The sequence below is a fragment of the Mustela putorius genome, unplaced genomic scaffold, assembly GCF_011764305.1.
Source record: "Mustela putorius furo isolate JIRA1106 unplaced genomic scaffold, ASM1176430v1.1 tig00537335_pilon_pilon_pilon, whole genome shotgun sequence".
Classification (NCBI taxonomy): Eukaryota; Metazoa; Chordata; class Mammalia; order Carnivora; family Mustelidae; genus Mustela; species Mustela putorius.
Genome location: NW_025422457.1, coordinates 578,132 through 605,641, shown reverse-complemented (window position 1 = coordinate 605,641; position 27,510 = coordinate 578,132). Strand labels below are relative to the sequence as shown.

The following is a 27,510-nucleotide window of genomic DNA, read 5'->3' as shown; positions in this document are numbered from 1 at the left end:
CATGTTTCACGCTCAAAAAAAAACAACCAAAAAGAAAAAAAAAAGACAAAACCAGAAACAAAAGACCAACTTTTAAAGACACTCCAAAATGCTTGTCTTGGGTCTTGTTCTCTTTCCCTGGTGTTCACTGGTTCGCAGGAGTAACGTGATCAGTACGGTCGCTGATTTTCATTCGCCATTACAGTCCTGACTACCAGCTGGGGCAGGAAAGAGAAGGGACGAAGGTGGAGCGGAGCCGGCCTTCAGTTTGCCCGGCGAGTCCCTACAAGGAGCCAGGCTCCCCGGCAGCGTGATTTACCCAGAGGGCCGGCTTAGCGCTTGGATTTGGGGTTTCCTCTACGCTTTTCTTAAACATCTCCGCAAATGTAGATCCTTCCATAGCCACTTGGGCCCCGTTTTTGCTCATACCAGTTATCCCTGGAAACTGGAGAGGTGGGGAGTTTGTTTTTCTTTCTGACTTTAATTGGCTCCGGGATTCCGAAGCCACCTACCCTAAGGTCTACCAGCCAGATGACAGTCGCTAGCTAGCTCATTGCCCTCTTGGAGCCAAAAACAGATCCAAATATTGTAAATGCCTGTAGAAGTTCTCGTTTCATTTGAAAAATTCATCCATATCGTTTTAGCAAGGAGGAAACTGCTCCCATGTAGCACTCACCCTCGGTAATAGAGGGTTACTAGGGTATTAGCCTATGAGCACAGTGAGCGCTAGGTGAGTTCCTTTAAGAGAATGTCAAGGCGATAAGCCATGGAGGAGCCAAGGAATCGTCTTGGCTTGCGGTGGCTCCGTGGGGCCCTGGCCCAGGCACGTGCCAGCCTCCTGTGTGAGGAGACACACCTCAAATCGGAGGCCTCTGGGGGCTGTACTTCTAAGTGAGGCACCAATGCTGCCGCTTTCCAGGGAGGGGGCTGTAGGGAACTTCATGCAGTCTCCCCGGCTTTCTGGCCGGTGCTCTCAAAAGGGCTCTTCAAGCCAGCCGACACCCCCCCCAAACCCAAGAGGCTGCTACTGCCTTCGACGGTGCTGCCGTCTGAGTGCAGGAGACCTTATGTTCCTGGGGGGAACCAGGAACCCTTCTCCCGCCACCGAATCGGGAATGAGCATGAGGAAGTCACTTACAAAACCCAAAACAGATCAACTTCAGTTGATCTTAAAAAACCAGCGACACACACAGAGGGCGCCTGTCTCTCCAGAGAGCGCACCCTCCCTGCGCGTACGCGCCCAACACGGGAAGTGGCTCTGAAGTCCTGGGAGTCCCTGGGCCAGTCAGGCCGAGACGCTGGCGAGGGTGGGACAGTGGGTCGCTGGTCCACAGCCCAACACCGTCTCTGTCCTGCGTCCCGTGAGCAGCCTGCAGACACTGGCTGGAAGAAGCTGTCCTCCAAGGGACAGCTGTGTCTTCCTTCCCTTCACACAGCTAACCGTCTTCCGTGCATGTCCCCGTTCCCGCTCTCCGCGTTCCCACTACTGTGGAATCGCCAGGAGCAACCTGGCTCGGTGTGACCCAGCCCCACCCCTACATCGGGAGCCTGAAGAAGTCTAGGCTTGCAGATTCTCCAGGCAAAAGTCACAGCAGTTGCAACACACCAGAAAGTAAGGGGACGATCCCAACTGATGAGAGCCAAGGTGGCCAGAAGGCTGATCCCAGGAATTCACTGACTACGCATTTCAAAGCCTGACTGACCTCATTTTAGTCGTGGGAAGGTGCCTGTAGCAGATGCAGCAGCCAAAGTGGTATTTTAGGCCTTCCTTTAGCCTGCCACCACGTGCCTGAATCCCGGGGACCTCAAAGTGCGACGAAGCACTCACAGAAGGGGCCAGCATCCTTACGCTCCTGGCCCGTCACTTCATGTGAAAGCGAGGCAATGCCTGCTTACCTCTTCCTACTCTCTTGTTTAAAAAGATGGAGGCCAGAAGTTTCCCAAGGGGACCGGACTGCTACCTAGCTCCCTCCCCGTGCTGTGCGCTGCAGAACTCCCTGACAGACAGATGTGAGGGGTGACTTGCGGCAGCAGCCCAGAGAAATGCAGCCCGAGAACCACCTGGAACCCTTCAGGCGATCTTAGGGCTGTTCCCTAGTGATCATCTCCACCAAGATGGGCCAAAAACATGTTACTAGTTCTTGGTAGACACCAACACTGTCCAATTGAGTCAGCTACCCCAGAGAAAGCTCTCATTTCTCAAGGGCTGGGGTGGGCTGGCCAGCTCGTCTGCACCACCTCCTGCCGAACAGACTCAGGCCGGTCCAGCCTGCGGGATGGGGAGCTCTGGGAGGCTTGTCTGCTGACGTGGCTAAGCGGCCTGCACGTTTAGAATCCAAATGCGCCTGCACGTTTGCACTGATTGTCGATCTGTTCTTTCCGTATTCTAGCTTTAACCACTGTGTAACCCACAGCCTGCGTTGTGGAATAAATGATACGAGCAAATTAAAAAGGCACGGTGTGCACCGAGGGGACTCGTCGGGCAGTCGCTGTGATGGTCCAGGGCCACTCAGCTCCAGCCTGAGTCACCTGCAAGGAAAACCACTTCTTGCCATCGGGGTTCAGTGATAAGGAGGGGATTTCTTAAAGACCAAAATGGACAAATATTGTCTGGCTTGTACTTCTGGGCAGGAAAGAAATCATATTTTTCATAGGAAAAAAAGAAGAAGAAGAAGAAGGGGACGTTTTCAATATCAAATGGTGGCCATCAGAGTTTTCACTGACCTTTAATAAGTGACTTTTTATTTTCAAAATTAGAGTTCAATAAGGTGGTCCAGAAATCACTTTTATTATACTCAAGGGCCATGATGCCTCTACCTCAGGGATCTCAGTTCTGGTGAGAGCAGTGGTTCGGGAAGCATCTCATAAGACACCAGTCGGAGCAGAATTCCCAAAGGCCAAGGTGGCCTGACGGTCACCTCGTGCTACCAAGCACCGAGCAGCCAAAGCCTGTAAGCAGGGCGGGGGTAGGAAGCCACCAAGCAGCACCCTAGCGCTCTAGGCTCTGCGCCCCTGGGCCGTGTTCTGAGAGGAGGCTGCCTTCCCACGACCACCCCCCCAGGATAACAGGGCCCTCGCGTGGTCTGGCCTCTCGGCCGCCCAGGGATCAGCGGAGGACTTCCATTGAAAATAATGGAAATTCACAGTGGCGCGCTTTTGATCCTGAAAAAGCAAGTCTCTTTTGATCCTTGAAGACATTCTCTCAGGCCAGGACGGGTAGGGTGGGGAGGAGAGATGTTTAAAAAGGAGGATGATCCATTTCATCGAGCCAAGAGGCTGGGCTCGTGGGGAAGTCGGGATAGCCTACACTGCTTCCTGTGGAGATGTCAGAGGTGGGTCCCCCAGCCATGGCTCTCCGCGTCTGGCTCACTCCCTGCCCCGCATGCGCAATGATGCCCAAATTACTGTCCACCATGTAATCCAGCCCATGGAGCAAAGGAGCGTGAGACGGCAGGGACGATACGGAGGAGGGAGACTGGGGGGCTCCATAGGGGCTCCCGTCCCTCAAGTCCTGATAGGATTGTCCTGTCCCGTCCATGGAGAAGCTCCCATTCATTAACTGTCCGCCTGTAACGTCCCCCACGTTGCCATAAATCCTATTGGTGTGGCCAAGTTCTGAGAGAATTTGATCCTCTGTGGACAAAAGAACGGAGATTTATTGTCAGCCGCCAGGACTCCGGTGGTCCCTGTTCTTCACAACCTAGGAATACACGTGACCAAGGAAGGCGCCCGAGGGAGGCCGCTGCCTCACTGCCAGGCTCGCGTCAGACGCCACCACCGTCCACTTGGCAGCCCAAGACGGACCCACGGAAGAAACACCTGCAGACACTGCCGGCAGGTCCCAGGGGTCTGGACAAGTGTCTGGTGCGTTCGCTGGTCCCATGTGGCTCACGGACTAAGCTACACTAAAGCATATGAATGCCTGAACTTTGTGGGGTCATCCGTCAACACCCCTTCCTTCTACAAATGGAAAACTACGTGCTGACAGGATTTCATCTAAGAGCTTTCAGGCTGGGAAAACTTCTTGGTTTCTTTGGTTGGGAAAGAAGGCCCATGAGGGCGGGTAGCTGAGGGCCACTCTTGGGCATGGACACAAAATCCTTCTGGTCTACCCAGAAAAGCGGTTCAGTATCGAAGGACTCGGTTTCTCTCTCTCTCTCTCTCTCTCTCTCTCTCTCGAATACGCTCTTCACTGGGGACAAAGTATTGACTTGATTAAGGCAAATGGGCATTCTTGTTTCTTGAAGAATTTCATTAAGGGCTTCTAACAGAACCTGTGCTACCCGGAAGAATGCATCTCTCCAACAGAGGCGAGCGGTTTTAGTCTTAAGAAAGAAGAGTTCTGTAGTTACCCGGAGAGGTCCATGACATGTCGACCTGGGGTCCCACCTGCGCCCAGCAGAAAAGAGCTACAAAGCAAGACGCAACGATCCCGCATGTTCCAGACGTTGATTCTGGCAGCTCGGATCAGACTAAATGGCTTTCCTAATTCCACCAACACAATGGGAAGGGGAGCACAGGCTCTTGAACCCTTCCCAGGACCCCAGAGGGCAGACCTCCCGAGTAAGCAACAGTCCTTTCAGGGCACCGTGCTCTGGCCCCCAGCTGGTTCCATCCTCTGCCCCACGAACTTCCTTCTCTATTCCCACCCTGGGCCCGTGCATCAGCTCCTATCAAGCCTCCCCAGACGAGACGTCGACACCCATTCCTTCTACAACCTGCCCCAGGTCTGCCCACCCCTGCCCCCCTACCCGCCAACTCCACCCAGAAAATGGAAAGGGGGAAAGAGCTCATGCTCTTTAAAGGGGGGCAGAATGGTGAAGGCTCGGCTCCACTGGAAAATGGCCATTATCTGGCCTTTTGCCTATACCTGTCATCCCATACGACCCTCTGTGGGTGCCACAGGCTCCCTGTGGGGACAGTCATGACTTCCAAGTGTACCACTATGCTGAACTTCACCCAAACACATCCACAGTCGGCTGTGTTCATCAAACCCCACAACAGCACTGAGATGGGCAAGGAGGTAGCTGCTCCCCACTTACAGATGTGGAAACTGAGGCTCAAGAAAAGCGAATCGATCTGAGAGAGCCACAACTGGCAACTGGATTTCTGAGCCACCCCCACCCCACCCACCCACTGCCTGCTCTTTCTATCCACCCACAACAGAGGACCTTCCACCGCTGAGGACTCAGTAAATGAGAATAGTTATGGCTGTTTGCAAACAACCTTGGGATCCCAGACATGCAGCGATTTGCCATTTTGCTGACACACGAACTTAAACGTAGCGCATGCGGCAAAGCTTCTGTGCGGGGGCCAGGACGGAGTGAGCGGTGGGGGAGGGATTTCAGAAGTGAGACCTGTCCCCATCCCACATGGGCTCACTGTGGTGCTTTCCCAGGGCAAAGGGCCTCCTGAGCACGTCCTCCCCGCCACCAGGAGACGAGGACGGGGGCTGCTCCAGGGGATCATGGGACGAAGGCCAGGGTCCCCCCGAAAGGGAAGGGAATGCAGGAGAGGGGCCAAAGACTGGGGCCGAGACACAGCTGTCTGTTCCCAGCTGCACGGGCCAGCGAGAGAGCCCCAGTCCGCAGGAAAGGAGGGGAGGTCTTGGGGCCCAGGATCCTGGGGAACTCAGCTTCCACATTTCAGCAGCAGAGCTCTCTTGTGTCCTACTCCTTGTCCCGTCTGAAAGGGTCACTGACACCCGCCCGCCCCCTTCACTGCAAGTCGCCGGGAAGAGCCTGGCTTCAGGAGGCAGTTGTCCAGGCCTCGAAAAAGATCCCTCCTGCTTGTCCAGAACTACTGATTCCCGGGGGCCTTTCCTAAGGCCTCGGCCTCGCGCCTGCTGCCCTGCTCACCTCGGAAGCTCAGCTCACTGTCACTGACCCCACAGTCCTCGGCAGAGCTCTCCTTCTCCTGCTTGCCGCCGGCCCGGCTCCGCTTCACGCTCTTGTAGAACTGTCCCCAGCGGTGCCGCCCCGCGTCCTTCTTCAGGCGCTTCTCCTTGGCCCTTCGGTTCTGAAACCAAACCTGCCACACGAGCAGAAGGGACCCACTCGGGGGGTGTCCACCGCAAACCCAAGGCCCCCAGGGTCCCCAGGACAGGTCGCTGGAGACGCACTGAAGCGTCGGTCGAGCTCAGGGCCTGCAGTGTGATGTGCCCGCTACTCCCTCTGCCTCCGGCTCCGCTTCCACAACCGTCCCCGGGTCCCAGCTCCCAGGGCACTCCCTGAGCCTCCCTCCTGCACAGCGTGGATGGCACAGATCACACCCCTGCCCAGCGAGAGGGCTCAGGCCTGGGACCCCCAGACGGTGGAGGCGACCAGAGGCCCGATGTCTCACCTGAACGACCCTCATGTCCAGGCCGGTCTCGGAGGACAGCTGCTCCCTCACGTGCCGGGCGGGCTTGGGGGAGTTCTTGTAGGCGCTCTTTAACGTCTCCAGCTGCTTCGCGGTGATGGTGGTTCTGGGCCGCTTGGCTCCGGCCTCGGAGTCGTCTGCAAGGAAGACCACTCCTTACCGGGTTCTGCCTGCCCCAAGCATCTGGGGCTCATCCCCTTCCCCCCTCCTCCTGCAGTCTCGCCCACCGTGGGCAGAGCCATGGGGAAGAATAGGGAACGACCCCCACGGAGCCCACTCCTCACCACGGGCCTTCCCATGTCACGGAAAAGTGAGGACAACAGTCCCTCGCTCCGGTCCCCGCCCCGCTCCGTGCCCTGCCAGCCCAGCCACGCAGGGGCTCCCACCAGACGGAAGGGGTACGGAAGGCAGAGACACCTCTGCCCCTCCCGCCCTCAGGAGCCCCCCACTTCCCAGATCCCTTTGCGGGGGCCACTCTGAGCTCAGAAGGGGTGACCAGCGCATTCACTAGTCATCTAAGCAGCATTCCCCCATCATGGGTCAGACCCCGCTGTGGGACGCGCAGTCAGTTGCGTGGATCAGACACGGGGAGGGAAAGACGAGGGATGAGGCGGCTCCACAGGACCTGCTTCGAGCTCCCTGACGCGAACGGAAAATGAGCTGCTTACTCGGGCCAGAGTCAGTATTTTTTGAAAACCACTGGTCTGAGGAGGGTTCAGGACAACACATGGCCGGATCCCAGTCTTCCGTGGATTCTGAGCAGATAAGCCTGGAGTTCCCGGCGGTCAGAGGCAAAGACCTGGACGCACCCGGGAGCACACAGTCGGGGCAGACGGCTCGTCTCCCCTCCCAGCGCTAGACCTCCACCGTTCTCTGCGGGGCACCCCGAGTCCATAGGCCGCCACTGCGTCCCTGGCTCTCTGGGTCTTCTGGGTTCCCTCTCTGGGTCCTTTAAAATGTCACTGCTATATTCCTACCTTCCTTTCCATTTAAGAAAACCCTCTCTTAGGACCAATAACAGCCAACATTTGCTAAGCACCTACTATGTGCCTGGCATGATCTGAGAGCTTCATGTGCAAACAACCCTCACGACAATTCCAGAAGGTGTTTCTTGCAGCCGGGAGACCTGAGTTCAGCCTTCTTGCTGAACGACGGAGTGACGTGGGCGAGTCCTCTCCCTGCTCTGAAGCCCAGGGCACCAGCGCCTGCCCTGAGTGCGCGGCACATGGCCCGAGTCCAAACGGCAGTCAGGTCCACAGCCGAGGGAGGACGAAGTCCCCAGTTGTCTCCCCTTGGGCTGTTTTCTGCTCCAGCAGAGCCATCACAGTCCGTCCCCTCCACCCGCTCCCTCTCGGGAGCCCTGCGGCCGAAGAACAAGGCTTCCAGATCTACCACGGCAGAGACTGAGGAAAACCTCCAAAGTTCTCTACTTTAAATTCTATCGAAAGGAATCCAAATCTTCTGCCCCTATTTATACAGATGACAGTGGACAGCATTTGATGCCAACATGTAATAGGGCACTTTGAATACATCTCTACGGTCTTCGGATCTAAAATGTGAAATAATGAAACCAGCAAAACAATGTGATTCCTCAAGAACTGTCTAATTTTTAAAAAGGCCGGCCTAGTGATTTTAGAAACTGTTTTCACCGCGGCCATTGGGATCTACCCGCCATCCTGGTTTGGTGGCCCAGGGGCTCAGAACTGCTGTCTCTGTGCACAGGACTTTGTTCTTGCTATTATGGGGACTATTATGCTGTTATTTTAACATTCACTGTTATTATAATTTAAAATCTTTTTTATATCCTATAACAATGTCATCCAAGTATTCATTAAGTAGTGGTGGCAGGGCTCGTGCTGAAAAATGTACCCAAAAATCAATAACTTTGGTACGGAAGTTAAATGTGATAAAACGCTATGAAGAAGGCCAAGCGAGACCATGATATCCTCGGCTGTTAATTTAGGAGAGAGCATTCTGCAAGGTATTAGAGATAGTGCTGAGAAAATAAAAAGTAGCATTAAGGCAAAGATACACTTCACCGGCTATGGATTTATGTGCTTCCAGAATACATCCCCCCCCTCCTACTTTTTACATTAATTCCTATGGGAAAATTAGTCTTAAAATATGTTGGTTTTGAATTATGCAGGGTCTCCTAGCACTTGTCCCTGGCATAAAATGCAACCTCATTATATTGAAAATGCAAATATCCAGGGGGATGTAACAAATGAATGAAATCATTCACACTAAGGTACAAATAGCTGATATTAGGCCCTTTGTGTAGCCCAAGGGGAGGAAACTGTAAGCCTGAAAGAGGGTTTAGATCAGCAAGGAGGAGTTAAAACATACAAAGAACCAAATGTCCCAAAGCAGACAAAGGTCCCCGCTGCACTCAGGTTGCCCGGATTTCACAGGATGGACTGGCCTCTGCCCCATTGGCAGCCAGAGGCAGGAGGAAGGCGTCGGTTAAACTGTATGACCTTCGGCTACCTGAAATCCTAAAGCAGATTTCTCCCACTGTTGACATTCCTCTTCCTTGTGCCTCTCACTCTCATTCAGCCTCCCTCTCCGCAGGCGCCTCCTATGCAAACCTCAGGGAAGGGCCCTGGGTGTTACTCCCCACCCCCCATATGGAGCTGAGAAATCAAAGCTCAACCAGTTACACAGCTGGCCAGGGGGCCCCCAAGTTAGTGACTGAACAGAGATATCCACCAGCCCCTGATGCCAAGTCCCGTGTCCTCCTGAGGTCTGGTGCGACACAAAGAATCCCCGGTGGAAGTGTGGGCTCTGCCGTCACTCCTGCCTCCCAGCTGGTCTCCCCCCACCTCTTGAACCGTCCCCAGCAGAGGTGGGTGCCAGACCGTGAGTGCTCAGGGTCTAAACAAGGCCTCGGAGGATGAGGGAGGTCACACATTCTTAGTATCTCTGGGGAAGGGCATCCGAGTTCCAAAGGCAGCTTGGGATCTCTGAGCCCATCTGCTTTGATGGCTTATCCCCGACAAGATGCCCTAATCTTCTCTGACATCATAATTGACTCCAAAGCAGCAGCATCGGGGGAGCTTTAAGGAACCAGAGCAGATGAATACGTTAAGGCAAAGAGCCTGGGAATGGGCTTGCCGTGGCCCCCGGGAAGAGGAGGACGGGGACTTGAAGGCCTGTCCATTCCGAAAGGCCAGCACTGTGCGGGTTTTGGGAGAGGAGGGTGGGAGCCTCTGACCCAGGCACCCCTGCAGTGTGTCCCGCTCCCCTCCCACCAGAGCTAAGCTGGGCTCCAGCTGCCTCACCAAAACGGACGGTATACCTCTGCCTCCTCGCCACCACAAAACCCTCAAATTCATTTCTCCACGTATGGATCAGATCTCTGTAACGCATGGGCATGGGGGCCCAGGAAAGATCTAGAAGGAGATGCATGAAAGTGTTTTTGCTTTTTTTCCCCCATCAAGCCCAGCCCCGTTGAGAGCTGCTTTTTGCAGTAACACCCTGAGTTGATAAAAACTCTAGTCCAAGGCAAATGACCTTGATGTTTGCGAGTTTGTGCGTCTGAGATTCCCAGGAAGGGTTTGGCCAAATGCCAAGTCTGGAGCCAGGGTGAAGGGCGCAGCACGTTGGGGCGCAGCTGTGAGAGAGCAGCCGGAGCGGGGGCTCCAGCGGAGGGAGCTTGGCCTCCCTGCGGGGCCGCAGCCCTGTCTGGGTCCTGGAAAAGCCCTGGGCTGCTCGGGAGCATGGCCCTGGAAGGCCAGAGCAGCTCACCCTGGGGCCCTGACATCAGGGTCGGCCTTGTGGAGGTCTCCACATGGCAGAACCCATTCAATAGGCTGAGGGGGCTCAGGGGAGGGCAGGGTGGGTGGAAAGTTCTGTGGCTGACTGGAGTCTCTCGGAGTGAAGACTGGCTCCTGCCTCAGGGACTTCAGGAGACACGAGGGGTCCTCATCTCTCAAGGAAAGGGGAGACCCTGCCCTCGACAAGCCTGCAGTCGGAGGGGGGAAACAGAAGTATGAGCTGACATGGGCCTCGCTCCGACTCTCGCTGACAGAAGCCTTTGAGGTAAGGGAGCGCCAAGGTTCGCGTGCACCCCAGTACACAAGACTGCTGAAAACCCGGTGTCCACGGTAGACAGCGCCCTGTCCCAGGCCCCCTGCCAGGCCGGGAGCCACCGCCACGAAGAGCACAAGGTGCTGACCGTTCTTCAGCCGCCGACTGATGTGGGGGCCAGGCCCGCTCTCGGGCCCCGTCACCCCACTGAGGCTGTGGCAAGGCCAGCCAGGGCTAAGGGATGGGGGGTGATGGGAACCGTCCCACAGGGGTCCGTGGAAGCTTCCCAGAGTGGCAGGGTGTGCGCAGGGCTCCGGGGGAAGGGCAGCTCGGAGCCGGCAGGACGCGGCCGAGGGCTCGGCCCGGCCCGAGGTCAGCAGCAGGCCCGGCTTACCGTTCTGCTTGGCCGTCTCATAGTCCTCTTTGCACACCAGCCGCCCGTCCTCCAGGAGGTAGAACTCGTCCCCGGTGGCCAGCTGCCGGTTACAGATGATGCAGGCGAAGCAGTGCAGGTGGTACACGAAGTCCTGGGCCTTGCGCACCACCTGGGTCGGGGGGATGCCCTGCTGGCAGGCCGTGCATTTCGTGCCAAAGCGCCTGTCCGGGTGGCATGAAGGGATTAGAGCTCAGTGGGGGGGGGGGGACGGCCCCCGACTTCCCATCACATCAGCCCCTCTCCCACCCACCACTCTGTGCTGTCCATGCGCATCGAGGCCTGCGTCCCCCAGCCCCTGTGCTTACTGTCCCCTCGGTCCCCGGCTAGCCTTACGGCTTTGCGGCCCAGGTTCTCTCACCACCGCATGAAGAGGCTGCATCAGAGCGAGTTTCCAGTGCCTCTTCTAAGGCCAACATACCTGGGCTCCCACCTGCCTGATCCATACGCCCAGTTCCCTCTGAGCAGGCTGGGTCAGCCTCTGCAGCCTGGTCTGCAGCTTCCGGTGAGGCCTCGACGACCAGCCCCACCGGGCAACTGCATGTGTTCGGGGCTGGTGTGCAGAAGGCATCCAGCGAACACCTACCTCTTCACGCGCTCCCACAAGGGGAGCCAGGAGACCCCCACATGCCGGTGTGCACACGGCAGTCCTGGAGAAACCTGGCTATGGCCGTAAGAGCGGGGCTCTCCCCAAAGCTCCTCTCTCCTGCCCTCCCCTTCGTCCCGCACACACCACAGGCCTCCATGCCAGCCTCCATCCCCTTCCCATGCACCGCCCCTGAGATGCGCTGGTCTGAGGTGAGCCCAGGAATCTGCACTTTGCACACCCCTGCACCACTCTGGGCAAGGAGTCTGCAGACCTCAGTTTGAACAGCGCTTCTTCAGCCCGCTCCCTGGTCTACACCTTTCCGGGCCAGCACGGAGGCCACCCTGGGCCCAGGATGGGAAGTGGGGAGAAGGAGACCCACTGAAAGTAGGGTCTGGTGGGATCACTGAAAGCCCCTTCCCCATGCCATCCAGGTGGTCATAGAGGCCAGAGGGGAACCTGGGGCCAGTGTAGACGCGGGTGCTGAAAGGGGGTGCTCCCCGGCAGGTGAGCCCTGCCTGCTTCAGGAGGGAGGCGGGAGGGATTGGAGAGGCAGGGGCAGAGTTTAAAACAGCAATCAACCTAATTATTCATGACATTTCACACAGCAGAACTTTATCTTCTTCAGGATGAAAGACTTCGCCTAATGGATCTGGGGAAGGTTTGATTTTAATGGTCCTTTTAACTAATGCTTATAGGCAGCCTGATTTCCCCTGAAAGGACAGTACATATTTCATCCACATTAATACCAAATAAATTAATTATGGTCATGGCTATCATGATGAATCCCAGATTAATGCAGAATGATGGGTCTCTTATGCGGTAATGATACCTGCTGGGGGGCGCCAGGGGCCCGGAGCGGGCGCGGCCAGCTGCTGTTTCGGGAGCTCCCCACCCAGCCACGCGGTGTCGCAGAGAGAGAAGTGGGGGGCTCCGAGTCTCGAAGTGTGGCCCAGGGGACTACTCTCCTGAGACGAGGTCTGAGAAGCGTGTTGGGGTGTGAGAAGCTGGGGTGTCTGGCCCAGAAGGACCCCCAGACCTTGGTGTGGCGAGGGGAGTGGGGGGCACAGGAGCAGGCCTCCAGCGCAGGGTTCTCCAGCCCACGGCTCAGCATGGACTCTGCAAACTACCCCCGACTCATCCAGAATTGTGCATCATGAAAGGTTTCATCAGATTTTCAAAGGGGTACAGGACCCAGAATCAGAGCTAACACTTGTTGAATGAATAGATCCGCTGATGAAGAACCACACTTTATAGAGTATGTACTCGGAGACGGCTAAATCTGAGGGTGGAGAACAAAGCATACGGTCCATTCTAGAAAGTTCTACACCTTCCAGAATCCAGGTGAAACCAGGCTTCTTCCACAGCTGCTGTGTAACCAGGTCACCCACGTTAAAGAGGAAGGCAGGCAGGCAGCCGGTTCTATCCCCTGTGAGTAGATGCGTGCATGTGTCTGAGGGACAAAGAGAAAAGAAGCCTGTGTAGGCATGTGTCTCTAGTGTGTGTCTTCAAAATGCCTGCAGTGTGTGGATCCTCTCTAGGCCAATTCACAAAGCAAGTGTTAGAAACGAAATCGCGCCTTCAGCATGCTCCCCGCAAGCCCTCTCGCAGAAAACACAAAAGTCCAGTGTCCACATCCTTTGCAGCAGGTGCCGGAGCACAAGCAGCTCCAATTAAGAATGAGGTTTTCCAAAAAGCAAGCCTGATCTCGTGGAGGGTAGGAGGGCTGAGGGGAGGCTCTGGAACAGAGGAAGGATTCCCTGGCAGAAGACCACATGTCTCCCCCTGAGGAAGCGGACTGTGGCTTTCAGTAACCAGAAACTCAGCTGACACCAGAGCCCCAGAGACATGAAAGATAACGGGGGTATAAATTTAATCTACATACCGACAGTGATTCATGTGTAAAGGGGGCAAGTGCACAAGAAAAATGAAAAATAAATGGACTTTCCCACCAGCGTTTTTTAGCAATTGAAGCAATTTTCCTGATTGTGGGATTTATACCAATAGTAAGTGCGAGTTGCTCCTTATTACCTTTCCCCCCTGGAGCACAGCCAGCGGGACCCTCAATGAGGGGGCTGTGTGTACCCCTTTGACCCACAGGGCTCCCCCAGCTCGGCCCCACCCCAAGGGGCGCCCCTGCGACCCACTGGTCAGAGCCTGTGGCCCCAGAATAAGGCACCGCTGTGGGGGTGTACACCCAATGGAGACACTGTCCCAGGGCTTCCAGAGCTGCGAGCAGCCCGAGTCACGGAGGAGACGGCCGTGCCTAGACGCCTAGATGACTTGTTCCACGACAGGCCGTAATGAGTCGGTCGTAGTTCAAATTCCCTGGTCCAAAACAAGGTCAAACGGTGGACTTGGCCGCTGCACAGACAGGCAATGTCTCAGCAACCTGACCACCGTTGAAGGATGCTGGGGTGGAGCAGAGCTGGACGCCAGCCAAGGAAGAGGTTTCTGAGGGATTTTCCAGGTCGGGGTACTACCAGGATGAAGGTGCCCCCTCCATCCTGCCCCCGGGACCTACTGTGTGCAGGCCCTGCTCTCTCAGTGCACCTGCATCACCCTGCTCTCCAGAAGGACGGGCTGTCCGGTCCGCCCTGCCTGGCCAGGCCTCCAGGGACAGCGGGTCTTCCGTCACCCAGGGAAGGCAGCTGGAGCCGATCCAAGTGACAAAGGAAATGTAAGGAAGGACTTGCTCATGGCCCCCAGCGCTTTCCTCCTCAAACCAGCATCACTGGAAATTCTGTCCTCCTTGCCCGGCACAGAGCAGGCAAGCACCGAGCTGAGCCAAGGAAGGCGAAATGTGTCTCCGCCGTCCAGGAGGGACCAGCCCAGATCCTGATCCTGCCCCTCCCACCGGAAGCTTCCAGAAGGAAACAGAAACCGAACCCGGCTGCAGTGAGGCCGCCACCGAGGAAGACACGAAACTCTGCCTCCCACTCATGCGGGCCTCCTGCTCACTCCCCCACGGTCACGTGTGTGCCCCGCAGTGAGGCGGGTGTTAGGGTTCCTCCGCACAGACCAGAAGCTGAGGCTCAGATCCGGGTGGGGGCCGGAGCTCAGGCTTCTGACCACTCAGCTGGCATGTGGCAGGTGTCACAGGAGACGTCCCCAAGGAAGCCGGCCATGGTGCCGCTACCCCGAGAAGGGAACCAGGCAGAGGGGCATCCCCAGCTGCTCCCAGCCACAGGGCATGAGGCTGCCAGGCCGGGGCTGCCTTGGGAACCCTCCCCCCGGGGATGTCCCTCCGACACACCAACTGACCCTGCTCAGCTCCTTCCCTGCTTCTGCCCCAGGGGTCGGCATGATGGGCCTGGCCGGTGGGCTGGGGAAATGCACCAGACATCACAGCCGACAGCCAGGAGCTGCCCCTGACCCTGGGAAGGGGGCCAGGCCTGTGTCCTTGGCCTCACCCTTGGCTCCCAGGCTCAGCCTGAGTTCCCATCTGCCCATTTCTCTGTCCACCTCTGCTGCTTCTGACAGGCCCGGTGGGGCCAGTCTGCGGGCCCAGGACAAACCTGAGGGTGTCTGGATCCTGCAGGAAGAGGGCAACAGGCAGGTCCTGCAGACGCGCCTTCTAGAAACAGATGCACACAAATCCCATAGCACACCCTGATTTTAAGTCCTGTCCCAGAATGCCAGGGTCCACATTCTCGGCATCGAAATACAGCTCATGGAAGCGCCTACTGTGTGCCCCTGTACGCACATCCTTGTGCTTATCCCTCCTCATGGTGGTCATTGCCAGCCCGACATCCCCCACCACAGCCCCTGGTGAATTTAGCTCCTGTCCTTCCCGCCATCATGCTTGCTGACTTCACCGTCCACGCAACGGTCCTTCCTGCCCCTGCCCCCTCCATTCTTTAACCTCCTCCTCGGAAGGTCATGGCCTCTACTCTTGCTCGGCCGCTCTCTTCCACGGTCTACCTAGCTCCCTCCCCCAGCACTGACTCCCACCGCTCAGCTGTGGCCAGACCAGCTAATCCCTTCACTGCCCACAGGTCCTCATGCGCCTCCCACCCTGGTTTCCTCCTTACCCAGCAGGCATCGGTCCGTCCATCCATCCGTCCGTCCGTGGTCCATCTCATGAACCCTTCCCTTCCACATGCCCCCACCTCCCCAGCCTGCTCTCCGCCCTCAGCCGTCTCCACCCAGCGCCTGACTTAACGCCTCCCCGACTCAGTTTACATTTGTGATCAGAGACTCTAAAGGGCCTGAGGAACCCCCCACACCTCCCTTGTCCATTCGCTCTGCTGTGCTCCCAGACCCCCCTCCCTCCAGCCCCGCACCTGCAGTCCCAGCCCGCAGCTTCCCATTTCCCAGACAAGGCCCGCCATGTGCCCCCACGGTCCCGTGCAGCCACCCTCTGTCCTGCCTTCCCGCCACCTCCTACTGAGGAGCCAACCATGCTCCCGTTCGAGGCCGACCGTCCACCCAGGCCCTGAGTCTGTGTCTTCTTGGCCCATAATTATGATCAGTCCTGCAGCAACTGTTCCTTTCGCCCCCCCCCCAGTTAATTTTCTGTATCGACTCGATCTTCCCCAGCAGTGTTCAAGCATGTTCTTGTTTCTGCCACTTCAAAAAATGTCTGGACCCCCCATGTCCCTCCAGCTACCACCCACTTCTACTCCTTGTAGAGGGAAACTCCTCCAAAGAAGGGTCTACATGCAGGGTCTCTAATGCCCCCCATTCCCACTCCTTTCTTAAATCCACTCTAATGGTTAAAACCTTTTATAATTTTTTTATAAACATAGAATATATTATTAGCCCCAGGGGTACAGGTCTGTGAATCACCAGGTTTACACACTTCACAGCACTCACCAGAGCACATACGCTCCCCAGTGTCCATTGATGGTTAATTTTATGTGTCAATTTGACTGGGCCATGGGATGCCCAGATATTTGGTCAAACACTATTCTGAATGTGTCTGTGAAGGTGTTTTTGGATGAGATGAACATATGAATCAGTAGGCTGAGGAAAGCAGGTTGCCCTCCCCATTGTGGGTGGGCCTCATCCAATCAGTTGAAGGCTTGACTAGACCAGGAAGGCTGACTCTCCTAAGAGTAAAAGGAATGTCCTCCCACCTGACTTCCTTGAGCTGCCACATTGGTTTTTTTCTTGCCTTTAGAGTTGAACTGAAGCATCAGCTCTTCTTAGCTCTCCAGCCTGCTGGCTTTTGGACTGGATTTTACACTATCAGCTTTCCTGGGCCTGCAGCTTGCTGACTGCAGATCTTGGGGCTTCTCAGCCTCCAAAACCACAGGAGCCAATCTTTATAATAAATCTCTTTGTATTACACACACACTCTGTTGGCTCTGTTTCTCTGGAAAACCCTGACGGAGATACACTCCAATCAGGGTGCCCACCCACCAATCAACCCAAACCGCCCTTGGCAAGGTCACCATGACCCCAGCATTGCAGACCCAGTGGTCAGGTCTCTTCTTCCCCGACCTTTCATTGGCGTTGGCTCTCTCGCTTCTCCTTAGAACACAGAGCTCACTGCACTCACACAGTTCTCCTGGTCCCGCCCCCGCCCTCTGGCAGCCTCTTGCCCAGACCTCTCACCTAATTCCAGACTGCTCTATCCCACTGCCTCCTTGGCCTCTCTGCACAACCAAACTCCTGATCCCCCCCCCCCACCACCAGAATCTGCCCCCCTTCAGAGAATGGGGATTCCGTCCTTCTAGTGACTGAGGCTGAAAACCTTGGACCCCTGCACCCAGTCTGTCGGCACACCTTGCTGGTACACCCCCCCAAATTCAATCAGAATTGGACCGCTTCTGACCATCGGTAGTGATGCCTCCCTCGTTCAGACCACCATCACTCCTTGCCCACAACTCACAGCATTCCTGGCTTCTGCCCTTCCCCCACACAGTAGCCACAGTGCTCCTACCTCACTCCCCTCCTCGACACCTCCCAGTGGCTCCCCTGGCTCAGGGTCAAAGCCCAAGTCCCTTACTAGTCCCCAAGCCCCTCCACAATGATAAAACCTCCTCTCCTACTGCTCTGCCTGCCCACTGGCCCAGCCACCCTGGCTCCATGCACCCAGGATGGCTTCCTTCCTTGACTTGAAATGCTCTCTCCCCAGACACCTGCATGACTCACATCTGCTTTTCGGCGGGTTGCCCCTCACGGGTCGCCTTCCCCAGGGGCATTCTTTGACCAGCCCTGCCCTGGATCCAGCACTTATTATCGTATCTCCAACGGATGCACCGCACAGTTCTTGTGTACCATATCTCTCCACCACCAGCAGGCGAGCTCCATGCCAGCAGGCCCTGGATCTGTTTGGTTCACCACTGAGTCTAGCACCCGCAGCAGGACCTGCCTAGGGCACATGTCCCATGGGTAGCTGGTGAATAAACAGCAAGGACCCGTGCCGAAGGCATGCAGTAACACATGTCCTCCATCTGGAGGAAACTAGTTCAGAGAGGGAGATAATGTACCAGAGACCACACAGCCGTGAACGGCAAAGACAGGACTGGAACCCAGTGCTCTTTCTTACATGGCCGTAGGGAGGCAGTCGGGGAGGGGCTAGCCCCGGCCCCCGCCAGCCTCTGATGGGGGAGGGAGGGGCTGCCACAGTGCAGTGCCCTGTCCCAAGGAAACAAAATACTGCATAACTTAATTTTATGCTTTAATTGCTTGGAGGTGATTTACGGCAAGCTGTATATTTTTTTCCCAGCTGACACTTCCCTCCATGTATTTCTTTTATCCATCACCACACTTGACAGGTAAGTTGCTGATATTTACTGTTACTGTATGTACCAATATTTCCAACATCTATCACCACCCCAGCCATGTCATGGGCACATATAGTTCTGCCCACGAATGGTCAGCCTTCTCCAGAAAGAGTCAGGGACTATATTTGGAGAAGGCCTTACGCTAGAAAGTGTCAGATTCTTGGGGAGGGGAGACACAGCCCCCCACAACACACATTTACACGGACACCTCCCAGACCCACTGGAATGGCCCCAAGGTGCTCTGCCTTTTACTGGGGGGTGGGGAGGGTTGCGGTTAAAAATGCTTTTCTTGTTAACAAACATTCATTGTTATTCCGAGATGCATCCTACCAGAAAAGATTTAGAATCCGTGACCTAGTCCAGCCCCCTCATTTAACACAGAACAAAACCGAGGCCCAGAGAGGGGTAGTGACTTGTCCAAGATCACACAGCTCGTTTAGTGGTAGAAAAGGGGCTAGAGCCCAACTCGCCCTTTCTCTCAGCAGTGCTTCCCTCCTTCCCCGCGGGGGGTAGATTCACTTCCCAAGAGGCAACGGACATCAGATCCAGACCCGACCCTCTTCTACAAGCTCTAGCCCACCTCCCTTAATCTGGGTAAACACGCGTCTGGCCCGTGGTCTCAGGAAATTTCCTGTGAGCGGTGTCATAGGAACCACACAACAGGCCTCGCAGGTAGATAGGCCATTCCCTCTCCACAGATGGGGACAGGCTGGGATCTGTCGTCGTCTGGCCCAACCACACCCCCCTCCCGCCCACCCCTGCCCTGCAGCCGCCTGACCCACTAACTCCAGGCTGATTCCTCTCTATGCAGGTTTCGCTCGCCTGACACCGAAGCATCCAGGGGCAAGAGCCACCCGGGATGTCTGCTCAAAAGCAGATAAACCACCCTGACTCCTGATTCCAGGCCCCGAGGCCGCAGGTCAGCAAGGCTGCCAGAAGGCCCCCGAGTCGCTGTGACACGGGCCCCTCAGAGAGGCCCCGTGCAACAGATGTTCTCGGTGCTCCTGGGGCCTCCACCCTTGCTCTCTGACTCTCTAATCCCTCAAGACCCCAGTGGTGGTGCGGTAGGCACTGTGACAGACAGTGGTAGGGACACTCAGGGACAGAGGTTCCAGCCCCTCCAGCCGACCGACCTGCTGTGCTGACACCCTGCTCCCACCCCAGGGCCCAACGCTGGTCAGGCCGGGCTGCTGGGGACAGGGGCCCTGGAGCCAGACCCCGACTCACACAGGCCCCTTGCGTGTGACCACGGCCAGAGAACCCACAGAAAGGGACCCCAGTGGGCGAGTGCCGGCAGGGCGTTTCAGAAGCCCTGCCGGGAAGAAGCTTCCAGTGCCACGGAGGGGCGGTGAAGGGTTGAAAGAGGGCACAGGGCGGTTGAACCCCAGCAATGAAGGGACCGGGCGCTACCACTGTTGGCCAGTGTCCTTTCCTGGGGTGAAGAGGAAGCTCCATGCGTCCCTCTTTGCCTGGGGACCCGCGCCCCGGCCTAGATGCCAGCTGACTCACAGGTTGATTTGCAACCCCCTGGTTCCAAACAGATTCCCCGAGGCCTACAAGTCTCTGGGCTGCAGGTCCCACAGATGTCAGGAGGCCTCCGCCCCAGGCTGGGCTCAGCAGCAGCGGGGGCGGGGGGGGGGGGGCTAGCACAGCTAAGAGGGGCGCTGGGGGGCGGGGGCGGGCAGATAATCCACAGACTCATCACAGCCAGATCTACAGCCTCGGGTCCCAGGGGGAGCTGCTCCGCTAAGTAATTGCTTCTGCCTTGATTACAGGCCGTCGCAAATGACGGTGGGCCTGGTCCCACCAGTGTGTTTGACTCTTACAAATGTCCACATGGAAGACACTATCTGGAACATCTGATCGTTACCTTAAAAGGTTTAATTTGCTTAGCGAGGGAATTAGACTATAAACTATTAAGAAATTATGGAAAGTCACACGTCAAAGGGACCCTCCCTCTGTGGGTTCCCTAAGCACATTTTGCTAGAGAGCGAGAGAGAGAGAGAATGTGTGTGTGTGCACGCATCCACACAAAGGTGTGTAGTTTCCAGAGATAACGCTGACTTGACAAGGACCATGTCAAGTTGACTGGACCAGCAACCAACCCCAGAACTGAGGTGGCCCTTCCTGGGGTGACAGAGTAAAGACTGGCTGGAGGCGGTCATACCAGCACAGGCTGGGCCCCACCATCCCCCGCAAGAGCTGGGGCTCCTGCTCTGGAAAGTGAAGGCTTCGGGCACAGCCACAGAGCTCTGGACCACACAGGGAGGGATGGCACCCTGGGTGGGGAGAACTCACAGGGGCTCCTGGAACCACCCCCACACCCACAGGTGTTCCGATCACCAGACCTGACATTGCCACTGGACACAGGCCAAGCCTCCCCCCGCCTCAGGACCCCCACCTCGCCTGCAGCCTTTTGTCGCCTCTGCCTCCAGGAAGGTCCTTCTCTTTCTTCCCCGCATACATCCACCATCAGGACCTTAATAAAAACAGTCCCTACTAATGACGACACCCAGCACCTCATCTTACTCAATCCTCAGAACCCAGAAAAGCAGAGATTTTTATTCTTCTCCCCCTTTCGAGGCAGGAGACAGAGGCTCTGGGGTCAAATGTCCCGGGACACACGGGAGCGGGATTCAGCCCCTCTGGGAGGCCCCCTCATGGGACAGCTGAGCGTGGGCCTCTGCCCACATTACCTGATTTCCTGGGGGCATCTGCCCAGCTGATGGATGGAGGCCCCGGTCACCAGAGTGGTGATGGGGCCAAGGTCACCAGTGAAGACCAGGCCGGAGCCAGCGAAACCACCCTGCGTCCTGGCCAAACACAGAGCGTGCTGGGGCTGAAACAGGCTGTTCTGAACTGTGGGGATAAATCAGCATCTCCGGGCTCCCAAGGACGCCGCTTACCTGCCCTTGGCTGACAGCCTCACTCACTGCCTGCAGATTGGCTGGCTGGGGGAGGGGCCCATGAGGAATGATGCCTACCACCCGGCCTGGCTGGGGAGCAGCCCACCCAGCCCCCCACTGACAAGTAGCCTTCTCTCCCACTGGGTCTCCAGCAATGACTGCCCGCCGTGTAGATGAAGGTCTCAGGGGCAGGAAGACACCCTCAGAGACGCTGGAACCCCCTGGAGTGGCAGTCACTCTCAGAACTTGCCTCCGACTCTCCCCTCCAGCCCCCCTGTGGCAAGTGAGCTCACAGGCAAGCCTGCAATGTTCTGGAAAGCTGTGCTTTACCTAAACGCTGCTCTCTGTGACCCTGTCGCCGTGTTTGTCTTCAGATTGTAATCACTGCTGGTTTGTTTCCCAAACCTTCATGCAAATTCCCATGGCATCTATGGCCCCAGAGCACTGAAGGGTGCCCTCCCAACTCTGCCAGACTGCCCTCCCCCCACTCTGACGTTAAATGTCATCTTAACAGGAAGGTCTCCAAGCTGGGGGCTGGGAAGGGGGAGGAGGGAGGCCAGGAGAAGCCAGTACAGACCTAGCCCCGAGGGACAGCTCTGACAGCCCGGCCTTCCAGGGCTGTAGGTCAAGTGGCCACACGTCAGGGCCAGAAACCCAGACACTGATCGAGCAGCCAGCATCGAGCTGGACATGGTTTACACGCTATTTCCTTCCCGTTTCGCAACAACTCTGCGGGCTACCATGAGGGTCTTGGAACAGATAAGGCAATGACGTTCAGAAAGCCCTAATCACTTGTTCGCTGACAAACAACTAGTTCAAGACAGGTCAGGAATTCAACTGAGCACCGTCTGGGTTCAACAAACCATTCTGTTCATAAAATAACTCCCTTACGTGAAATGTTCTGATAGGCGCCATGAGCATTCTCACTTTTTTCTGAAGAGGACACTGGGGTTCAGAGATGTTAAGGCACTTGCCAGAGGGCACCCAGCTGATGCTGACAGAGTCAGTACTTGAACCAGTTGCTGGAGCAGAGAACCTGTGCAGTTCACTGTGCTCCAGGGGAAAGGAGCCGCCAGACATGAGGAGGGGACCCGGAAGCTCTACTCCCAGAACGCCGTCCCCACTCCGGCCCTAGTCTCTTGGCAAGGAGATGGGGGACCTGAGACGCGCAGGACACACCATCCAGAAAGGACCTGATTAGCAAACGCAACACAAGGAGCTGCTGGCTCCTCAGCTTGTGATTCTATTGTAATAGCCTTGGGACCACTGTCTTAGTCAACTCACTGCCTCTTCTCTGGGTCTCAGAATTTTATTCCCTCTGGAGAAAGCCAAAGACCCGAAAGGCAAAACCAGCTAATAACAGCAAAAATTCACCCAAAGTTACTGAACAAGACAGAATTCAACAGCTCCAAGAGGAAAATGCGACAACCCACAGAGTACGAGCTTCCAACAATCCTTCTTTCTTTGTCTGGGCAAACATCAACATCGCCCTCTGCTGTCAGCCGCCAGTATTACCACATCTCCTGGGCGGACAGCCGGTGGAAGGCTGACCTCCCCCCACCTCTGAGGTTTTACACACCTCTAGCCGGGCACTCTTCACAGTCCTGACTCAGAAGACTTCACACAGAATAAAGGATACCCCTTAGAGAGGTGCAGAGCAGTGGCCCTGCCCCTTGCTATGGGAAAAATACTGATCCTGAAGCTTAGCACCCGAGAGGGGGTCAGAGAGGTCCAAGCCCCCTGAGCAGGCTATGGGGCACCTATCAGAAAAGGACAGAAATTTGTCTTCCTTTTTTCTTTTTTTCTTCAAGGAACACAGAGAAGAGAGTCTCCCTGGCTCTGAGCAGGCCTCTTCTGAATCCCACAGCTGAACGATCAGAGGTCTGGCAGGTGAATTCAAGTGTACAGCACCCGCCTTCCCTTCTGCAGTCCCGTGTGGGACCAGGGAGGGACCTGAGGCTCCAGCGCCTGCTCTGCCCTCCAGCCCTGCCATGTGCCCTCTCTGCTCATGTGTCCCCTGCTGCGCCATCTGCCAGCAGGTGCCTGGTGACTTTTAATGAACAGTCACGGGGAGCAGCCCACTGGCTCTGCGGCCATGTTACAGGCTGAGTCCCAAGGGGACAGAGGTCCCTAGACCCTGGGGAGGAAGGTGAAGCCAATCCGACCCTGGAGGATTGAGTCCTTCCGTGTCCTCCCCAAGGACTGTGATGGGCTCCACCGAACAGCCGCAGTCCCGAAGAGCAGTGTGGGGCCTGACTGCCTGTGGAGCCAAGTGTTTTTCCTGAGAGGGCCTCAGAGTGGCCCAGTCTGCAGGTCTCAGTGACCCTCCATCAACAGCAGACAGAATCACCTCAGCCTTAAATTTGTCTCCACACAGCCCCTCTTCACAGAGGAAGAACCCGGAGTCAGCCCTGACTCTGCGGCCAGCTCTCCTACTTCATGAACAGATCCAGCCCTGGGCGTGGGGGGTCCTTTTATGAAGCAGAGCAGTCCTGTGGGACGAGGAGAGTAATTGTGACTACATCACAGGCCTGGGGCTCCGTCGGTTGGAGGTCCAACTCTTGACTTTGGCTCAGGTCCTGATCTCTGTGTTGTGGAATTGAGTGTCCCCCCAACCCCCACCCCAGGCATGGGTCTCCGTGTCAGTGGGGAGTCTGTTGGACTCTCTCCCCCAACCTCTGTCCCTCCCCTCACTTGCACACTACCTCTAAAATAAATAAATACATCTCTAAATAGATAGAAAGATAGATAGATAGATAGATAGATAGATAGATAGATAGATAGCTGAGGCAAAGGCCTGTGCATTTCCCAGGCATCCTGGGCCTTCACAACTCCCAGGCAGCAAGTGGGGACAGAAGGAACTGGTCAGCAAACAGGCTGTAAGTTCACTACGGGATCTACTCTTCGTGGCATCAAACCCAGTGACAGTCTGTGGGCAAGGCCAGGTGCACAGGCCATGCCGGGGATAGAAAAATGGAAAAATAAACCTTTCCTTGAGCCAACAAGGAAGACGAAACAGGTGAGGAGGCGTGAGCAAACACGAGACTACTGACACGAGTCACGGGGCGAGAGAAGGGGCAGGTGCCCACCTGCGGAAGAGCGGGACCACAGCCAGGGAAGGATGGGGAGACCTCGAGAGGACAGACAGAAGCCCTGCAGGACAAACGAGACTGGGTCAGGGCCTGCCTGGGGACGGGGGCGATCAGCACCCAGGACAGTGGTGAGGTAGGACTAGAAGGAAACTGGGGCACAGGGAGGAAGGCTCTGATGGCACAATGCATCTGGAATATTCTGTGGGTAAGGGGGCCCTGCTGAAGGAGCTGGGGGCCAGGGTCAGCTGTGAGCATGGATGCTGTCTGGTGGGGAGGCATGTGGGCTAGAGGAGGTGGGAGGTTGGTCATGAGGCTACTGCTGAGCAGTGTTCCAGAAGGATCCAAACGAGGGCCACGGCACAGGGCGGCTACGGAGACAGGAGGGCAGGGCACTGGCCTGAGTGAGTAACCGTCACTGTTACTTCTAGTCTTGGGCTGGTGGCTCATCGGGCTGTGCTAATCCTTCCCTAGCCTGCACCCCGGGGCCCCTTCTGGGTTTAAAGGGTCCCCTTTACTCACTACTTGTCTCAAACCCAAACCTACACTTGAGCTGCTACCCCCCCCCTCCCCAAACCCAGAGCCAGCTAGTCAAGGTCCGAACCCCAGGGAGGGGCTCGAAGGAGCTTCTCTGAGAACAGAGTCCTGTGACGTGATCCTAATGGGATTCGCCCGCACCCCAGCCAGTGGTCTGAGCACCTACCTTGTTCCCAGCTGGGCAAGAAGGTCATGCCCCTGGGCTCACTGAGGCTTCCCAGAGGTACACAAATGGGGGGAGGATGGGGCCCAGACCCTGGAATGCAGCTGACCCAACCCCAGGGCCAGGCCCACCCACCTGCATCCTCTTGCTCGCTCTCTCTCTCTCTCTCACACACACACACACATACACACACACACAGAGGGAGAGAGTGGAATATTTTTGGCCGAAGTGTGATGGTGCCCAAGAGTGTGGCCTTCTCAACACAAGCCATGTAGAGACCACTTTCATCTTTAATGTGCTTTTCAACTCCTGATGGGCAAAAGAAATTTGAGAATCCTCAGAAATTCAGATCACTTATTTCCCCGAAGTTAAACGTTGGGAGGATTAGGGAGAAACACGTTCTGTCTCCAGGACTGGCATCTCTCCCCCTTTGCCCTCCCTTTGTGCAGAACACACCACCTTGGAAGGATGCACCCCTTCTCCCTGAGGTTTGCTCATTTGTGCCAAAGGTTTGCAGGCTTTGATAAGCCTCCCCAGCAGTCCCGTCCCCCTCAGCGCAGCCCACGGGCCACCCCCACGGGGCTCGGTGTCACTGCGGGACGACCCCCTCCTCCTGGTCTTGGTGTCGCTGCTGCCAGCAGGTCCAAGTGAGCTGGGGCCCCAGGGTCAGTGCCTTGGGTAATAGGTTCCAGGAGGAATGTCCCAGACTAAATGTCACAGAAAATAACTTCTAGGAAGTCCCCTCGCTGTGACCAACAGGATTTTTCTGTTGGTCAGTCTTCAAAGCTAACGTTCAGGTGTCAGACATTGTCCTAAGGACTTTACCCATATTGATTCATTCAAAGCCTGTAACAAGCCTATGAGGTAAGAACTATTATCACAGACCCATTTTAAAGATAAGCAACCCGAGGCGGAGAGAAGTAAACTGCCCGAGAGCCCACAGCTAGTAAGTGCTTCAAACCCCATCGTGGTCTGGGCACTTTACCACCCCAGGAAACTGCCTCTTCCTCCTGTTCTCATCAAAAGCAGTGACACCGACAGAGCCTGGCTGGTCCCGGACCGGAAGCAAAGCTTCCAAGCCTCCGGGGCCCTTTAGCAATCACGAGACTCCTCTGGATTCGGGGGTGAACCTCCAAGCACCTACTCAGAAAGTGGCAGCAATGAGACGGCCTCGTGTCCTGAGGCAGGATTTATGGGAATCTTTGGTCTGTCCCCCTAAGGCCCCCCACTCCTCAGCAGAAATGGCACTCACGCCCTCTGCCACCAGCCCCTCCCACCTCACTCCCAGGGGAGAGCCAGAGACAGACCAGAGCCCCGGGGGTTTGGACTTACTTGAAGAAGTCTTCCTTGCAGTAGATGCTCCCGGCCCTGGAGAAGCACCTGTCGGCCAGTGGCATCTGGCAGTCTGCACACTTGAGGCAAGAGCTGTGCCAGTGTCGGTCAAGGACCTTCAGGATGAACTTGTCCAGGATGTGCTGGTTGCAGCCAGCGCACTGAGGGATTTCTGTGGGGAGCGAGACAAGGCAGAGTGAGCCTTCCACGCGGCGCTGCTCACCATGCCAGACCCGTGTGGATGCCCTCCCTTCTCCACGATTCCTCTCCCACGGGAGGAAAAGGGCATAACCCAAAGCCTTCGACTGCCCCATAGAATGGGGTGGGGCATACACAGCATGGAGGTCACCGGTCCAGGCGGCAGGTGGGAACTGAAATCCAGCCCACCCTGTGTGTCCCATTAGGAGGCAGGATTCTCAAGGGGCAGGAACAGGGTTCCTTTCGCAGCTTTGTGTCCTGGCTGCTCAGCACCGCGCCTGGCGTACCCAAGTGTCTTCACAGAGGTGATCATGGAAAAAATACTTAATCACATCCTCTCCAAGAAGTTCACCTTGAAACAGTTCACCAGTTTCTCCTGTGCACTCCAAATCATCAACACAAGTAGGAAAACCAGATCTCTCGGGAATCATCTGTGTTTCTTGATTCCTATCATGTTTGTTGGCGTGTTATAATTTAAAAGTGTTAACATAAGGGAATTCACCTCAAAGCACTTGGGAAAAAAATGTGAACCATCCAAGTCTATGTAGAAAGAAAGCTCAAGTACTAAGTCATTCGTATATCAGACCTGTAGACAGGCTACTGCGACCTTCACGTCATGATATCTCTAGTGACGGACACACGTGTCAGTGACAGGCCCAGTAAACCCCAAAGCCTGCCTGTTCCCATTATGGCCTCAGCAGCTACCAACATTTGCCTGAAAGTCAGACCACTAGGTGCCTTGCTTTTTGACCCCATTCCCAAAAGGCCCCATGAACTACCAGGTAGTTCTACCAGGAGCACACTGGGGCAGATCCTCATGGGTCTGGGAACCAACTACCTGTCCTCATGCATATGGCATTTTTTCTATCAAAAAACTCTCCCAGCTGCCTAAGTGGCTCAGTCCATTGGGCATCTGCTTTGGGCTTAGGTCATGATCCTGGAGTCCCCAAATCAAGCCTTTCTTCCCACACCCCCCTCGGAGGGGAGTCTGCTTCTCCTTCTGCCCCCTCCCCTCCCCGCTCACCACTTGTGCGCAATCTCTCTCTCTCTCTCTCTCTCCCCCTCAAATAAGTAAAATCTTTTTTTAAAAATTTTCCTCCTTGACAAAATGTTCAACCAATTAGATGCCGAGTCACTTACAAATAGTTCCATGTGCCCAGC

The 27,510-nt window shown here is 56.1% G+C and overlaps 1 protein-coding gene across 1 annotated transcript in view; it reads right to left on the bottom strand.

Annotated features, from left to right (window-relative positions):
* Positions 1 to 1,517: 1,517 nt before the first annotated feature.
* LHX4 (LIM homeobox 4) overlaps positions 1,518 to 27,510 on the bottom strand; it is a 42,185-nt gene continuing 16,192 nt past the window's right edge. Inside the window, exons 2-6 of the mRNA XM_004767892.3 lie at positions 26,152 to 26,323; positions 10,763 to 10,965; positions 6,322 to 6,476; positions 5,838 to 6,009; positions 1,518 to 3,612 (exon numbers count right to left, since the gene is read on the bottom strand). Coding sequence (XP_004767949.2) covers positions 3,218 to 3,612; positions 5,838 to 6,009; positions 6,322 to 6,476; positions 10,763 to 10,965; positions 26,152 to 26,323 — 1,097 coding nt within the window. The 3' untranslated portion in view covers positions 1,518 to 3,217. The remainder of the gene's footprint in view (positions 3,613 to 5,837; positions 6,010 to 6,321; positions 6,477 to 10,762; positions 10,966 to 26,151; positions 26,324 to 27,510) is intronic.